Source organism: Diplotaxodon limnothrissa, linkage group LG10, assembly GCF_057381915.1.
Source record: "Diplotaxodon limnothrissa isolate DT_005_m linkage group LG10, D_limnothrissa_male_GT1.1, whole genome shotgun sequence".
NCBI classification, from domain to species: Eukaryota; Metazoa; Chordata; class Actinopteri; order Cichliformes; family Cichlidae; genus Diplotaxodon; species Diplotaxodon limnothrissa.
In genome coordinates, this window is record NC_140605.1 from 23,941,173 (window position 1) to 23,960,348 (window position 19,176).

The 19,176-nt window shown below is 38.6% G+C and overlaps 1 protein-coding gene across 1 annotated transcript in view; it reads right to left on the reverse strand.

The window, feature by feature from the left end:
* Positions 1-800: 800 nt before the first annotated feature.
* The window catches only part of gabrg2 (gamma-aminobutyric acid type A receptor subunit gamma2), a 39,833-nt gene continuing 21,457 nt past the window's right edge, over positions 801-19,176 (reverse strand). The window contains exons 7-10 of the mRNA XM_085363975.1: positions 7,058-7,210; positions 5,141-5,346; positions 3,696-3,719; positions 801-1,079 (exon numbers count right to left, since the gene is read on the reverse strand). Coding sequence (XP_085220101.1) covers positions 801-1,079; positions 3,696-3,719; positions 5,141-5,346; positions 7,058-7,210 — 662 coding nt within the window. The remainder of the gene's footprint in view (positions 1,080-3,695; positions 3,720-5,140; positions 5,347-7,057; positions 7,211-19,176) is intronic.

Consider the following 19,176-nt stretch of genomic DNA (forward strand, 5'->3'; position numbering starts at 1 on the left):
ATAGTAAAATATATACAGTGTCTGTACAGTAGAAGTCCATAAACAGCATCACCACACTTTGACCACACTAAACAAATAAATTTGAAAAAAAAAAAAGTAATATTCTCATGTCAGTGTCTAACAGCTCTGTTAAAGTGCTTTGGATTTTGTTTTTTAGTAAGTGAACAAAGAAGTATGAACATAATTAAAAGTACAGTCAATGCAAAAGATGTTATGTATTATTACTCACCATAAACTGGTCACACTCTTTTTGTTTTGATTTAGTAATAATCATTTATAAAAACACATCGATATCACTTTGATTTCTGCAAAGCACTCTGATCTTCTTTTTAATTGTCCTCTGAAACCTATTGACTTTTTCTGATGAATACTTGATCTGACATGATCCAAACTGCTGTTATTGAATTACTAATTGGTTCTTGCGAAATGATCTTTTATCTAATAAAACAACTGGTAAACCCCCCATTGAGACGTATCTTTCAAATTTCTAATTCAAAAATAAAGTGGTGAAAATGAAACAAAACTTTGTTTGATCTCTTACACAATCCATAGTTCCTCAACACATCTATAAACCTTTTCACACCAGTTAAATGTAATGCTACAACATTTGCAATGTCTGTCAGAGTTCTTTGATAAAATAAACGAGATTTAATTGGATTAAAACAAAAGAAATAGAAGAAATGCTATAATCAAATCTCTGGGTATTTCAGTGGGTCCCCTCCTCCATAAAGTCACTCATTGGCGCAGAGCATATGTAGAATGTAATGGACTGTATGATAAGGCTGGATACACACCTGCGCCTAGAGATAGAGATAGGAGACCCAGTAGACCAGGTTGAAGAGAGCAAATGCAGTGGGGAAAAAGATGCGTGCATAAGAGTCTATCTTGGCGATGCGAATGTGCAACCTGCCGTGCCGCCAGGCTCCGGAGCGACAGTCCTCGAAACAACAGAAGAAGCTAGTGCAGTCCTTTCCATCCAGACATTCATAGCCGTACTCCTCGTCTCGCTCCTGCATGTGCGTGGCGTTATTCATCTGAATGGCAGTGGCCGAGCGCGGACGGATGTCCACCGTGGGTGTCTGCATTTAACAGGACAAAATGACGCAATTAGCCACCAGAACCTGAGAAAGCTCTAATGAAGACTTCACTGACATAACAAGGGACCTCATTTGAGCTACCATTTTTTGTCTTCTTCTTCATTTTCAGTCATTAGTCAGCAGAATGTAATTTGCACCTTTAACTTGCCAATGGACCCTTTTAGCGTCAAGAAATACAAATAGACCTATAACTACCACCTGTAGTTGTAATTAGTGAGGCTTAAAATGACAAAGGGTCTATCCCCATGGAACCCATGATGCAAATTACACCTTTGGGCTAGGGTGTAATAGGCAGCTGAAGCAATCAGTTAAATTTTAGTACAGTGGTCCATACTGCTTTACTTGCCAGCTATACAAAGCTAGTGCTGGGCAATGGGCCCTCCATTTCTTATTGTGATGCTCTGCATTCAAAACATTACATTAAATAATCCTACAAAATGTCAACGAAAGCAGATGATTATTCATATTTTGTTCTGTGACATTTTAAAGATCTTTTTAACACTCAGTGATTTTGGAACAGAATGGATGTTTTTCTGAAAATTCATTTAAGAGATATGTTGTAACTGGCTTATGATGCATCATGTAGCTAAGAGAAAGCATGTGCTGGCAATTATGCAGCACAAAGCTCAGTATTTTTCCAACCTACTCTTTCTGTAACTAGATGGGTTAAAATAAACCCTCTTTTCAATCTGTGCTCACCACTGCAGGGCACACGGCTTTCATTTGTTAAGGTTTCTAAAATAGGACAGTGACATCAGTCACTTGTTGGTCCTGTCATTCTAAAGAGAGACAATTAGTATTCAAATAGACCATTTTCATTAGCCTTTATCTTCAAATGCCATGTCACCTTTGCACAAATTGGAAGTCTTGCTGCTTGGCAGATTAAATGCTTTTCTTCCCTTTGACAAAAGTTTCCTTGACCTTGCTGATAAACTAGGGTGTCAGCCTCATGCTTTAAAAGGAGTCTGTTAGTTAAGTGTACTCCAAGAATTTCGTATGCTCTCCCACTGTAAAAACTAAAGATTTAGATTATTTCTCAGATATTGTCTCCATTATGGAGAGACTATAGATAGCTAACAGGGACGATAATCTATAATTTTGCACTCCATATTTGGAGTGCCAGTGTAGTCTATAAGTGACTGCACTTACACTCCAATTATAGTTTACAACACAAATTCATATTCTGTTTTGTGAGAATATAAACACTTTTAATGAGTTAACAACCATCTCAAAACGGCGAATGCTTTTTGTTTTCATCTGCCTCATTATTGCTTTTGTTCCTTTTCAATATAGTATATAGAAAAGGCATGTTTACTGCAAAAGAAAAAAGAATAATATAAATGCAGTTTTAGTTTAATACACCTCATTATCTGCTGTAAGCATGCAACCATAAACAAGCTTAAAATACAGCTCAAAATAATGTTCATTCCCTGAAACTGAAATTGCCCAGCACTAGTGCAAAAATCTGCTGACCCTTTGAAAAGGATACATAACCACAACAAAATGACGCACAGGTTAGTTTCAGCATTTTGTCCTCTTAACGGACCATATGTGAAGTTAATGACGGGATTAGCAGAGCAGGTTATGGCTCCATTCTCAAAGGGGGATTGGTTGCACTGAAGAAAGCGCAGTGGAAGCTCAAGCAGAAGGAGCATTAACAGCATCCCGCCGCATGGCCTGGTCAAGCTGGGCAATGCTGAGTCGGTGTTAGCAAAAGATATAAAGAAATAAAAACAAAGAACCAACACAGTGGCATTTGCAGCTTTAACCGACTGAAAGGAGACAACCGCTCTGAGAAGACAAAAGATTCAGAAACACTCAGGATTAATACTGCTTATCTAGCTTAAGCTGATAATTTGTAGTAGTGTTTCCACATTGCAAGTGGTGATTTTTAACAACACATTTAGATTCCTGGAAATCTAACTAATCTTACTTTAAATTATTTAGTCTAGAAAAGTATCAGCAGTTTGTGGTTTAAGCTAAATTTAAATCTTTGCTTGCTTTCGCCTACCCTGGACGCTTGTTAGGTGTTTGTCTCACTGTGTGTTAATCCTTTAAATGGTTTCCAATTTAATTTAGACCTAGCACACTGCATGGGTTGTCTATTTCAGTCTGTTAAGGCTCTGCTGACTCTATAGGAAGCGTCAGGTTGAGAAGCCCAACAAACACACAGGTATAGATTAACTGGCAGAAGAAGGGAAAGAAGAGGAAGCTATTGTAGCAGCTGCTAGTTCGCTGTGGTAACAACAACAACAAAGAGTGAAACAGGACAGAGGGAGCCAGAATTAAGTCCACACTGAGCCTGGAATATTACATTCTTCCTGACATGGGATGTGTGGGATGCTTATTTGAATTTTAAACACTGCAAGTATGTCTGGCTGGCTGCCTCCGCACTGTGCACTGCAGAGCGCCCTTTTTAATGCTATCTGTGATACCTATTTAGTAAATGAGGAGGAGTACAGTAAGAATGCAGGTAGATAAAGAGGGAATATAGAGAGGTGTATCAGCTTTAGAACAGACAGAAAAAAGCAGTGAGGTACTGGGGGCTCAGAGAGCCAAAATGCAGCAGACACATGCAGTCAGACACAGGCAATATACCTTTGAGGAAAAGAGCCGGAGGAGCTTTTGTCCCAACAGGAGAAAAAGAATATGTGGAATTGAAAGAGAGTAACACAACAGGACAAAACAAAACAGAACAAAAACACAGAATACATGTAAACAGAGAATTAAGAAAATAACCATAAAAAATAAAGAGAAACACAAAGAAAATGTGTGATAATTACACATACTGCACTATTTAACTCAAAATGGAAAGAGAGGATATATATTGCAAGGAGACATACATATTATGAACGGACACAGGGGGAGATGTATGGTAGGATACATGTATTTTACATGCTTCTTAGGCCAGCACTGCCTTAGGAAAACATTACATCCACTTTAATTCAAGCTTTACAAACTCCTTGCGACTGTGACTTCATCGTATCTTCAAGTTTTTAATTACACAGTACTTCACTAGCTTTGTAGTCGGTGTCACTATACGTAGTTTATTTAATTGTAATTCCTGAGAATATTTCAAATTCTTCAAAGGGTCATATCACATGTAGCTGAAACAGCAAATAGTAATGAAATACTAAAATGGAAGAAAAAAAGAAAGCCTCTCTTTGCTTGACTTGGTCTTCCCCTCTGAAATAGCAAACTAGCACTACACCTTCCACTTCATTATTCCTTTATTCACCCGGAAGACATTCTGACTATATGCAAAACCTTAGTTACAGAGCCTACAGCTAGATCACCTCAATTTTCACCACTTTTCATTTGAATGATTCTCATCAACACATGGTGGTGTACTTGATTTAAGCTCTAATATCTTTCACTGAAAAGCCTTGTTAAAACAATTATTATCCTTCCCCCCCAAAAAATGGCTGGAACTTTGTCTTGCCATAAAGTAAATACCACCAGAGGTATATTTAAACATTTTTTTAATTAAAAATTGTTCCTCTTACACAAATCAACTTTAAATGATTAGAGAAAAATTGCTAGTTTTGCTATATACCATAAACATCCTCCAAAATATTAGGTCAGAGATCATGGTCCTTAAACTGAGCTGGCATGATCTCTTGGGAGCTTAAGACTTGTAAAGTATGAGGCAACTCAACTGTCATGTGACCTGGATCTAAATTACAACTGTAGCAGATGTGTAGAGGATTATGAAAGATTTGACCTGCTTGCATTACTCATTGAGTAATTTGGGGTGGCGGCCATTGGGAAAATACTGTCTTAGGAATTCTAAGCACTGTAGAGCTTTTTTGCACCTTATTCCAGTACTGTAACAGAGTGGGGGAGGGGAAAAAACATGTGAAGTGATAATCTGACCATTTATCTAACTAATAATTTAAAATACACATCACAGAAATAGTAAACACTTAATTTTAAAACGTTATTTGTGGTCTCATTGTTAATTCGAAGATCCATAGTTGAGAAACTCCTAATGATTAAAAATGAAAAAAAAAAGTTCAGTTTAGTTTTGGAAAGACACCCACCGGATTCTTCTTCTTCTTGTCCTTTTTGGCACTCGGCTTTCTGTTGCTGACAAAGTAGTGCAGTGTGCCGTACTCTATAAGTGCGGCGAAGACGAAAATGAAGCAGACAGACACAAAGAGGTCCATGGCTGTCACATAGGAAACTTTTGGAAGAGATTTCCTGGCAATAGTACTCAATGTGGTCATGGTCAGCACTGTGGTAATGCCTGGTAATAAAATAACAGGAAAAAGGAAAACAATCAGACCAGTTTTAAATAATGACAGATTACAAGTTCGATTATTCTTGCTATGTATAATTTGCACATCCCAAGTTCCTATTATATGTTTAAAAATGCTCTCTTCATATGCATGATGTCTATGCACTGTATATTGTATCAGTATAAAAGGCTAAAAAAAAGTGTCTTTTGATTTGTTAGCTCTTAACACTGGAATAGCCATGTGGGAATAGCGAGCAGCTGTTTTACTGTTGCCTTGATCCACATAGCTACTTACTGGATGACATTTCAACTGCAATTGACCACAACAGTGACATACTGCATTGCTATATCCACCATCTGCTAACCCTTTTACTCACTCTGTTGGGCTCTAATGATGATGTAGATGGAGGCAGAGTGATGGCACATGACGAGGAAATGTGTTTGTAAGTACACATACACAGCAGATTACCAACAACACCATCACAATCCCCAAACACCAACAAAAAAGCAACTAACAAGCCCGCCTTCTTCCTCCCTTTTAAATAGACCATACGTGTTAGGGGACTCGCTTCGTATATAAAGAAGATGATTTATGTCTAAATTTAATGTGGCCTGAAGGATATCAGTCTGCGCCAAGATTAACACTGTAGTACTGTGAGTGAATTGATATATTTCTGGATGGCATTGAAGGATTATGAATTATGTCATCTGAATTAATCTGCTTCCTAGCCACCAGGCTCCACGCACCTTCTGCATCATGTTTTAAAAAGGAAATTAAGACATTTCCCTCTTGGTATAATTTTAGCAGGGAATTAACTGTGTTATTACTACAACTGCAAATCACGTCTGGACTCCAGAGGCTGAAAAACAAGAAAACAACCTATTTTTAGAAAGATTAATGACAGACAAAGCAGTGATGGTAGGAAGGTGGAAAGGGGATTTTTGGCCAGAAGGGATTATTTTACATAAAGTTACTCCTTCTAATACTAATAATCACACCACATGGACTTCAGGTCAGGTTTTGGAGCCTCGAGGGTCTAAAAAAAGCTGACAAAAGAATATTTTTTCTTACTCCATCACAAGAAAACCTTTGAGAATGTCCATTAGGGCAAGTTCAAAACCTGAAAAATTCTCTTGAAATTCTCCTTTTCCCCCCTCCCCTTGGTACATGCAGGGTGCCTCTTTGCATTCTGTGAGAAAGCCACCTGCATTATTATTGTGCTGACGAGGCATCTCTGCATCTTCCTTTCTGCATTGCATAATTAATGCCTCATTAAGGCATGCGTGCAAACATATGTGCTAGGACAGGCTCTTCTAATCAAGATGCACTAGATTCCTAAGCAGATGTGTTGCCCCTGACTGGAAACAGCGTATGTGAAAAGAGAAGACAAAATGAAAAGAACAACAAGAAATGGGAAGCTTGAGCAGACTGTTTTACAATATGAGTGTGCTGCCTAATCACCACAGAAGTCAGATGTGTTTTACCAGGGGGAGTAATTAAAGCAAAGATTGTGTCAGGGTTAAGTGGACTGATTGAAAAAAAAAGAATTAAAGCAATTCTGATAAAGCCTTGTGATTTTTACACAAAGGAGACATATCTATAAAAGAACAAAAAAAGCAAAAACATTTAATTCATATTCATTTTTCTTTGCTGATGAACTTGCATACTTTTGCTTTAAACAGTCAGAGGCAGCAATGACATCATGTTTTTTTTCCTTACCTAATGATGTCCTGGCAGGCACTGCATCCTTGTTGATCCAAAATGAGACCCAGGAGAGGACAACAATAAGTGTGCATGGGATGTACGTTTGGATTGTAAAGTAACCCATTCTCCTGCTCAGATCAAAGTACACAGTCAGCACCACATAGTCTCCTGGACAGACATACAATACAAGAAGAGGGTAAAAAGAGTGAGAGCATGGAAATGTATAACAAGGCATCAGGAAGATAACACACGAAGCATACAGTTTACTGTGTGCGTTATTTATGTTATCATGTAGTGTAAAATATGCAGAACTGAGAAGAGTGATTAGTATCAAGAACTGATTCACAGTACATACAGAAGTACTGTAGGACCAGTGCGAGTTAAGCAATTTCACACTGTCTGCTTATGAAGAAGGCAGCTCAAAGAATGCTGTCAAGACAGAAACACCAAGCATAGATTAGACAAACTGTTAGGTCTTCAATACTTAATGTTGTGTAACCACAGTCTTGACTGCATGTCTGCCCAAGGCAACCTGAGATCTAAAATGGAACAGAGCGATTCAGAGAGCTGAAGCTGGACTTGCTTGGATGCACAAACACAAACGCTTGTCTCCTGCCAGTATTTAGCCGGAACATGAACACCACCGTCCAGCTGATGATGAGCCATCCCTGGGCTGGCTAGCTGACTCAAGCAGATGTTGGGTGTTAAAAGGTTGAGGTTAGCTGAGCCCAGAAAGACCTGACCCCGACAATATGGATGATCTAGCCTGCCTGTTTAAAATGCATGCTAAGCATGCGTGCCAAACATGCGAGGACTCGCAAATGCACAAATGTTCACACACACACTTTTCAAATGTGAATCTAACATCCTGTAATGAGGTTGAATTGATCATGATCATCTAAATAGAAAGACAGTCATGTTGGAACACGCACAAACACACACGTTGCCTCAGCTTTACAACACAGCTTTACTTGCCAATAGCTACTGTCCTTTTTTTTTTTTGCTGTCTACCAATGCACCTGTCTGTTTCTGGGAGTCTAATGACAGTTCGCTGCTGGCCTCCAGCTCAGTCAGATGTCTGCTAATTGATTAACATCACACAATTAACTGTGTCAAGAACCTCCCCTGGCCTCTCGCTATGGCTTGTAACCTGTGGGGCAGGAATATACTCTCTGATATATCTCCGTGCGCGTGTGTGTGTGTTTAAGCACCCATGGCACACCATAGCCTATGCAGCTGGGGAATGAACAGCTGGCTAATAATTTCTCTCATGAGAAAGGGCACACAACACATACTGCAGTGGAAAACAGCCAACATCTGTGTATTTTTCCATTAATGAGAGACAGAGAGAGAAAGCGAGGAGGCTGTCAGTGTTTATTATGTCTGCGGCCATGCGCAGGCTGTATATCGCCACAGACCTCATAGCAACTGCACAAGGGCCAAATCTTCGTGATGTATTCCAGCACACACCCCTTTCATTCACCTGGCCATCGATGGCGTCATCAAATAAGCACTGTGTAATAACCCCAGCAGCACAACTATAACTGTTCATATCGCCATGTGTGTTTTCTATCGATGCAGGCAGGTGCACGAGATATTACAGTGCACTGACTGGATTTGTAAGATTACAGGAGAGACACAAAGGCTGCTCTCAGGGGTCAGGCGGCTCAGTGTTTTGTTTTTATTAATATTACATTAGCAGGGGCCCAAAACCGAGACCCTTGACAGCTGAGAAGCCTCCAGTTTATACGCTTATTTCAGCTTTGTCAGCAGCACAAAGCCTCCTTCAGATTTTCCCAGACTCATAACAATAATGGAGTTTCCACCACAGGGGTGAGGTCGGTTGGTGTAAGACCCTTCTGCTCCATGCTTCTCTTCATCTGTTTGCTGGTTTCATTACAGGCCGCAGCACTTGCCAAAAAGACACTCTGAGGAGGTGTTATCGACCGATGCCCTTTATTCTGGCAGCGCGATGTGTTAGTATCAGAACGTCTGCCATTACAGCCCTGTAGTATTGCAGCAGTTTGTTAATCATGTCTCTAGTCCACTCAAAACAAAATGGCTTCCAGCTCCCTGGCTAGTTTAAGTTCATCACGCCACAACGTACTTTAACTGTAAGTAAATTTAGTCCCTCAGATTTAAAGTCACAACACTCAGGTATATTGTTGTGCAGCGCTTTGTAAGCCTTGTCCCGAACATTGCAAACACAGAGGTGATGCTTGTATTAAATATATGCAAAATCAGTGTTACAGAAATATTTTCAACCCATTGTGACAGAGAATCAAAGTGGGAATAATAGTGTGAGAATTTTAAACTTGATCCCCCATAAAGTGTCATTCAGTGGTGTGAAGAATTATCTGTGGTATGAATCCACACGCTCATTGGCTAACGGCTAATCACACATCAGCAGCCAATGAGTGTGCGGTGTCACATGTTGCATTCCTAAATGTTCACCTCAATGCTTAAATACCAGAAATCCGTGGGTGACATTACAACAGCTAAGACCATCTTTTACACTGTCTATGTTGTTTACGTTTGTAATTACAAATGAGCATCTAATCCAACAGTAATTGAATTAGTATCACAGCATGGAGATTTTTGAAAATCTTGTAGGAGCATTTAAAAAAATCAACAAAGGAGAACCAGACTAATGCTTTAAGTTCAATTATTTCTGATATTTGTACCTTTTTACATTTGTTGCTGTTGGAAGAACAAAAGTTTGGTTTTGCCAGCATTCCTGCATATCTCAGTTTTTGTATACTTGTCCACTTGTGTACTCTCTGATATAGCTCAGTGTTTGTGTGTGTGTGTGTGTGTACATGAGGTTATATTCTACTGCGCTGGAGCTGGAATGTCAATCATCTAAACATCTATGTCCACTCTCCCTCTAACTGAGGTGCTCAAACTAATTTTAACTCAAACACATGAGGTTTTTTCTATCTTCACAGTGTCTCTAGAAAGCGTTCCCTTTCTAACGCTGCTAATGCTACCGATAATAATACAGGTGTGATACTATTTATTAGATCTCACAACTTTCCATGTGCATCTAATAATATCCACATGTTCAGTGATACACTAAGTCTTTGATTCATCTTCATCATTGCGTTCAACGTCATGTTCTAACTTCTCCAGTAACACACAAATCTCACTTTCTCCTTTCTTTGCCACTCTTTCACTGACATTCGTGCCAACCCTTCCAGTCTTATTGCATAATTGCACCACTATCAATTCAGCCCAACCTTTTCTGTTTATAATTTAGGAATGATGAATGGTGATGACAGCTGCGTGGGGAAAAAAAAAAATCAACCACGCAGCAAAAAGCTCAAAACTATTGTTTACATTAAGATATGTTTTCACCTATTTTTATTAGGATCACACGTTTTCTTGGCAAAAGTGATTTACTTCGAGCTGATGCAATCTACAAAAAGCAATAAAAACTCGGCAGGCACGATCATTCATCAGAAAAGAGTGTTGCTTTATTGTTAAAAGCCGCAGAGACAACACACTAGATACAATTAGACGCACACAAGAAACAAAAAGAGGATCAGTCTTCCAGTATGAACCTTCTACTGTGGTGTAACAGTAGATACATTTTATTATAAACACACATTTGCTCTATCGTTATGTGTTTGATACACGAGTATACACAATCAGTGTGACCATACAATATTATAAAATAGCCCCAGTAGGTCAAAAGAATGAAACATTTTAATTCTGGATTGCTGACCTTAGGGGAAAAAGAATGTCATATGAGAATATCATTCTGCTGGCAGCCAGGCTTTAAATTGGTGTAGATATGGATGGGCAGGGAGGACCTGAGGCACATGCTGGCCATCCAGTGAAAGCCGACAAACCAGACACACTGCAGAGCTGCTGACAGGCTGTCTTACTGAGCTCTTCTCCTGTCAAGGGTCATGTATATCGGAGGTGACAGCAGATGCTATTGTCCGTTTGTGAGAAAGAAAGGAGTTTTGTTAATGACCAGCGTAAAGCCACGGCTGGTTGCCAGGGTCAACAAGACGAACAGGCAATGTTAACGCAGCACTTTCGCTGACATGACTACAGGTTATGTAGAAGTGATTAACTAGTTGCAATCCCTTTGCATTTTGCCTCCATAGCCTACAGAAGCTATTCTTCCCCGACAGTGGGCGGCAAGATGATGTCACAGGAAAAGAAAAGAAAAAAAGAAGAAAAAAAAAAGGATTAAAAAAAGCACCGCATTGTCATGGTGAGTAACTGCGGCAACACAGCAGCATGATTAAACACCAGGCAGGAGTCTACACAGTTTGATTGCCTTGTTGTTAACATTGTGTTTACTGTGACAGGGACAGATGATTATCCCTCTCCCAGACACACTAATAGCTCTCAAATTATTGAGAGCAAGACTGTTTGTAGGATTTATGACAGGTAGTCAGAAGCTGGCGAACCTATTTTCCATATAATTATTTGGCCAGTTTAGCAAAAAAAAGAAAAAGAAAAGGGAAAGGTAACACAAATTAATAAAACTTAAAACACTAAGCAAGGATTTTCAAGGTATTTACCCAAGGGCCCTATTTAAAATGAGGCCTTAAGCTGAAAATGTAGAGGCTACATTATCGCAGTTTTAATTTTACATTTTCATTTATGCTTCAGTGGCTCGTACGAAACACATTTATAATTAATCAAATCGCCACAGCAGGTCAAGGGACAGCTGCCTATCATGCCAATTTGGTATTCCAGTGTGGGCTGCACATTTTTGTGTAGAAAGTATTTCATCTGAGGCTATGAAGAACATCTTGTTCATGTTTCATCCTTTTTCAAACCCCGTAAAATATTGTATTTCTCTAAAGAATCTTTAAGGCATCTAAAACATGTGAGTTTATTTCTGTCATATCACATAATTAAAAACAAGGACAAGACATTCCTCACTTATTTCTTGGTCTCCCCTCATTTTATCAGTTTCCCAGCTTACCTTGTCTAAAAATGGCTTCATTATTTCTTATTCACACACTGAGTAGAGATGCGATTCACACTCATTACATAAGCTTGAAGTTCAAACTCTCACTCGTTTTATTCCAGTGTTTAATGCATCGCTTCCCCCCCCACCACCACCACCCCGAGTCTCATTTTCTGTTTTAATCACTTTTGGCTGGGTGACAGGACTTATTCGCACTCAACAGTCACGACACTAGTGGAAAGACTTATTTGTGCTTCTTCAAAAAAAAACAGTTTGACTACAATTCAAAATAAACAAGTCGTCTGGTAAAAGGTGACAAGAACAGAGATAGCACGGCTAATAATCACAGAGGACTTTTTCAGAAGCCGTAAGTAAGGGGAGCTAATCAGTTTAGCTTCATATTTGTATTTTAAAAAGGAAAGTAAAGTCTAAAAACACACACGAATGAACTGTTGACTTGATACTTCTAGACATGTAGTCAGAAAGAAAAAAAAGCGGAGAATATTTGCAACTGTTCTCAGTAATATAGTAAAGCGCATATTTATGATTTAGCTTTTATGTTTTGCTTTGGTACACACACACACACATACACATATACACACACAGCAAAAATAACAAGTTGTTCAATTTAAATAATTAACAGCAGCTAAACTATTTTTATGTCTGAGTGTCTGAAAGCTTTCCGGCTAAATCTAAAATTCAAGGACATGGTGGCAGAGCATATATTTGCATAAGTAAGAAACAATCAAGTGTAAAAACATCAGAGCATTAAGATTTTGTCATCAAATATTCAACTGAAGAGAAATCTATAGGTACCTCCCGATCCCTTTTAGAAATGCCAGCAATAGATTTAAGACTTGCTTTAAAATATCAGAACATAAAATGACACTGACAAATTTGGAAATTGTAATTTCCTTATTTCTTAACAGACTCACTGATCAGAGCAGATTCTAACCCCTTGCTTTTGTCCAAGTAGGGATTCAGTTATTTACTTGAGTTTTGGACTGAAAACACTGAGAGCAGTTAATCAGCATTTACTAGATATTATGTTATCGCAGTGTCAGGTTTAAAGGATCATCGACTGCCTGAAAATTAAAAATTAAATAAAATGTATATATATATATATATATATATATATATATATATATATATATAGCAAGAATTTTCAGATATAATGGCACAATATACTGGTCCACAGTATATGGATGTTTAAATGTATATTGGATGGATAAGCTCAGAGAAATACTCTGTGAGACAAGACAATCAGTGCTCATTGTATTGCCAATAGCTTTGGGCTATTACAGATAAGAGCTTTAGATAACTGGTTTTAAGCTTTCAGTATTATTAATTATATCTGGCTTATGAACTTTATTGCCCAAAACTATAACACTAATTTATGCTTATGTATACTCAGTCTAAGTGGTGCTGTCTTAAATACCTTAACAATCTAAAAATCTTGCATGAAAAAACTTTCTTAAAAACAGCATTTTTATTGGAATATATCTATTTGGCAAATGTGCTCCGGGTGCTTAGATTTGCACATTATTCCAGTTATCTTGCATGTACATTGCGCCTCTTGGATAGTTTCACTGAAGCTAAAATATTCATGTAAAGGAAGGTTAATCCTCTTTGTAAACAGAGTCCAAGCTGGGGTGACTTGAGATTTAATTTCACTGCAACCTATGTTAACCTTACCAGTAATAGGTCTGCTTGTGTGTATTAGCCTTATTAGCATAACATGCTCCTTCCAAGGATGTGTATTGTAATATCTTATGCCACATATGACATATTGATACTAAAGAGTTTTGATACAGTAACAGAAAAAAAAACTGTTAAGTGGGTGCTTAGAGTTTGGGTGAGGTGCCATGCGGTGTCACTATGATTATTATTCATGGGAGTCTGCTTACTCTGTTTAATGGCAACTGTAAGTTTTATCCTCTTATGGTGTATATTAACTGGCCAGACACTGAGTATTTCACAAAAAATCTAGCCTTGTGGCTAATTACTTTGAAACACTAAGTTGCAGATTATTACCCAAGGCTAATAAGCTGACTGGGAAGAATAACTAGGGCTCTGGCACGAAACTTTATAACAGTTTATTGAGCAATGAGGGGCTTGCCCTAGGAACAATTGCTCCACAGAGCAGAACTGCTTTGAGCTGCTTTTAGCCTCCAGACCATCTGCATCCATCTAAACCGGGTCACAAGAAGAGATCCCAGAAGTTCATTTGCATTTTTACATTTAGGATTTAGTAATAGCTGCAAAATAGCTAAAAATCCCTCCTTCTCCACAATTCTTTGTGATGACCCAGGACATGAAATTTAAAGCAAGTTTCTGGCCATCCATACCACTACATTACACATAACGATCGATTAAAAATATCACTTTGTATTGCCCTGGCCTTAAAACTGTAGAAGGTAGAAATATATAGCCCTTTTTCCCATAAAAGCACTCTCTGAGAGACAAACTGGAAGGGTGCCTGCATGCACATCCATTTGTGTGTGCACACGCACATGTACACATGCATGTGCATTCTACCCCCCAGTCTCTCCATCCACCACATAAGAAAAATGAGCACAATAACGGTGCATGAATGTTGAGATTAATGCTCCAAAGGTGAAAGTATTGTGTTTAATGCTTAATCCATTATCTATGCTACATCTTCTCTTACAATGGACTTTTTTTTTTGCTCTTCATAATAATTTATACTAATAGTTTTCTTTTGGTATTGGCTCAATCTTTTAAATAGAAAAAATAATAATGAATAACACTAGTGTTGTAGCATCGTTTGGCATCACTAGACGCAGTTAAAAATGTGAGAGGGCAGTGACACTCAAGTATTAATGTTAAGATGTTAAGACTTTGTCAGGCTGCATAGACAAAGCAATGTGCTGCCTTTGATAACATTATTCTGTCTGCCAGCTACTATCACTCACTGTCTTCAGTTCTTCTCCCTGTGTTCTGTATGGTCTGTCCACCACAAAATAACAAATATCTAACACAGATTGGACTGACAATATAAAATCTCAGACAGATTTAAAAACAGAAAAATCTATTTTTCTAAATCTGCGTTCCTTTCATGTCCCCACAGGCAGCCTTTTACATGCAGGTGATCAATGAGGAGGGAAACAAGAGTCTTATTTTCTCAACGCAATCTCTTCTCCTATGGCCTATCCCCATTCCCTGTTTTTTCATCTTTTTTTCCAGGTGTTAATTACTGGCTTATTAGACTGTTGACTGAGAAAGGCAGAAAGAAAGAGAGCGATAAACAGAGGGGGAGGGGAGGATGCATACAAAGTAGGACACAGGAATACGCCAGGTCCAAAATAAAAATCATCTCTTTGTAGGAGTGCACAAGGGAGAAGGGCTGGAGGCGGAGGGACTCTATAGAGCCAACACTCGTAAATATGAATACTGTTAGTGTATGGGGCAGGTGTATGGAATGTGTATATGGAGCATGGGGGAGGGGATGGGGGGAGTCTGAACTCGTATTTGACTTCACAAAAGGAGAATTCTGGCTGAGTCAGAGCATTTTCACTCCCACTCCTGCCCATCACACCCATCAACCAGAAGCAAGAGGGAGAACTCACAGTGAGAGGGGGTGGGGTAGGAGAGGATTAGGGAGAGTCGTTAGTACTGCAACAGAGTCACAGCATGGATAATAGATTGTTTCAGTGCTTCTTAACCCTTTAGAAACTATAAACCTCTAAGCCTTCAGTCACACACGCTCTAGACTGGCCAGTGACCACATGTTATCAGGTTCTGGTTTGTGTTGTATTTTTGCAAGTTCAAAGCTGCTCAATGAGGAGTTGGCAAATGTTTGCAGACAAGTAGGTATCTTGCATGCGAACTGTGGGTGACTGCTGCTATCTGGTAGTGACCAAAGCAATCACAATGAGATTATCGGAGCAGCACTCTACACTTCTTTCCAATCAATTTCACCTACAAACCAGCAACTACTTGCCGACCTGTCGAGGAACACACATCTTTCCTAGCAAACTGTTGTCACTTCACTGACTTATGTGACTGTTGCTTTGGCAACCCATTTCACACCAACTGCCACCATCCTCCAGCAGCCACTTGCTGACTGAGGCCTTAGATAGAACCATCGCCATATATATATATATATATATATATATATATATATATATATATATATATATACATACATATATATATATATATATATATATATATATATATATATATATATATATATATATATATATATATATATATATATATATATATATGATGCTGATTTGCTTTTCATCACCAACTTATCCACTAGAAAGTAAAATAAAGTGAAATAATTTCATACAGCATTCTGGATCATATTGTGTGTTATTTGATCAGGGATTCAAAGTCCCAATTTAGTTAGTTTTATTGCCTTTTGTCTCATTCCATGTTTTCTTTAATTAACCCTGGCAGGCAGTGACAGGCATTCTTGTCTCAACTGTACAAGCTTCTATGAAACTTGGTCATTTTTCATCTTTACATTGCCTTGAATTTCTGCAGTTGAACCTATATGTGACATAAGAATAACCTTGCCTGATCTGGAATAGCAAGACATCAATGCAACATCTTCACATCTTTGTCATGTTTCTTTAAAATATATTTAAAAAATAATTTTATCTATATTTAAAAATAAAACCCTGTTGAATGTGATTTACCCCCAACACAGAACTAAAATATTAATAACTTCTAAAAAAAAAAAACTTTTGGGGGTTCTGTATGTAAGATGACTCAAATGTAATATGGAGAGAAGGGTGGAGAAAAAAGTCCAGATGACGTGGGAAAACAACAAATTTAGCATAAAATATTTTACAGTTCGGATCTGTTTCGGTGAACCTGTATTTTCGAGTTGTCAAGTTGTGGGTGCCTGAGGAATCGATGTTGAATGCCTTTTACAGAGCTACAGGGCTAAAGATGCAAGACTGATTTTCTTTGTCATGCTATTAGCGGAAACCCTTATCACTTTAAAGCAACTGTCTGTATATGAATGTATATATGTGTTCTTGTGCATGTGTGTTTTCATGCATTTTCATTGCTGACTGCTTCCTCTTTCTAAGTCACTTCCTCTCGACCACAATGCCTCCAGATTTGCCCCATCAAAGAATCATCTTCAAACTGAGGAGCTCTGTAAGCTGGAGAAGGCCACTGATGTGTCCCTGGGCTTTCTCCACTCAACCTAAATCACACAGGCGGACGCACACAGACAACAGCACTGCACTGCACGGCATGGCTTTTGGAAGGTCACTCTAAGAATAGCTTCCAATACATTAAAAAAAGGCTCATATCCAGTTGGGAGCACATGCTGAAATGTGCATGCAAGCAAATGGACACAAAAAAACATGCAATAATTCATGGACAAAGGCACGGACCAAAGCACTCATACTGTCAAACACACACAGATATGTTCCACTGGCTGATGCACAAAGGATATATTTGTGCTCAGCTAAAAGGACAGGAAATTAACCACCTCATGTCCGGCCCAGAACGTCTCACATTCACTACTAAGGAAAGTAAAGTTAGCTGCAAAAAGGAAAGACGGCTAATGGCATTGATTTCCTTTATGCTTGGAAGGAAAAACACCTTGCCCATCTAAGAGACTTTATATGCTCATTTCTCTGACTATGGTTATAAATATTATTGTGGTGATATTTCACAGTTAAAGTAAATGCAACACACAGGTGATGTGATTTAGCAGAACTGGAATAAAAATCATTTCTTGATTAAAAGAAAAAAATCTTTACTCATAACGCAACATTTATCTCTGTTCTCTCGCTCTCTTCTCACACACTTGCTTCCCTAATGTATCAACACTGCCACACCCCTCTTGTTTAGCCACTCCCTGCACGCGCACTGCATATAACAATTAATCACGATACGACAATATATCTTTATCTTGTTATGTTTTAAATAAGACACAAGCTTCCAAACTACAGTAAAGCCTCGCATCCCTGTGCACCTGATCTTTGCAAATGTGCGAATCATTGATTCTTTGCAATAATGTTTTACTGCAGACAGATAAATGCTACAACCACCACTCCGTTCCACCCTTCACTGCTCTCTATTTTGTTGTCTTCTCCTTCCCCCATTCAACAACCTTCAGCATCCTTACTTGCTGTTTTTATCTGCGCTTCTGATTATCACTGAACTCCAGCATGGCAGATGGGTGAATGGAGCTTCTGGAACCATGCTTAACCAGGTCACTGAGGGGTTAACTGTAAGGTTAGCTTTGCCCGTAGTGCCTCGGCTGTCTGACATTCAAATCCTCTGCATCTATCTTTTCCCTATCCTGCCCACTGGTCTACTTTTAACCCTTCATGCTTGTCACAATAAAATATTTTTTCCTTGTATCCCTTTGAGTGTGTGCATGAATGTAAATGCATGTGTCTTTGTGTTTGAACATGCAGGTATAGGCTTGCAGGCGATACAGAGAGCCCTGATGTGACGTGACAAGTTGAGAGACCAAGCCTTTGGACACTGGCTGAGGGACAGAAGAGAAACCAAATAAAAACAGACATAGCCTTTATAAAATGATACAATGCAACTGCAGATGTCATGTGCCCCCAGCCCCTGCACTTACAATATCACTCAATCATTCTTTAATAATGCACTTTTTTATGATCTATTCATATATTTTTTAAATAATACTCAGGAAAAAAGCAAATACATTAGTGTGGGAGAACAGTGCTGTGACAAGTTGAGCCTGGGAGAGATTGGATTGTCCCACAAAATGAGAGGCAATCTCTTCCTCTGGCTATTTGCTACAGTCATCATTGTCTGGAATGGGCCAATTCACCTGAATGCCTGTCTGCTTAGCTTACCATTATGTGTCCCTCTGTTTCCTTACCTGACCTGTTTCGACTCAGTTCAACTGATTCAACACAGAGCTTGAAATGAAATTAAAATAAGGTTTTAAAAGAATAACTGTAACTAACTATAACCCACCGGGGAGGGCAAAGACACATAATCTTTTTAGCTGGCGGCGATCCAACTGAAGGGCAGTCATCCTGTTCACTACACTTTAGTCTGCAGTCCACTGCTGCAATTAGAAAATGCAGCAATCGCCAGAGAAACAACGTCATGACATAAAAACGACATAAAAAAGGCAAAATATATCATTTGTAGGATATCTTTCAACCATAAGAAGGATTACACTAGTATAGTTATATTTATATATAATACATAA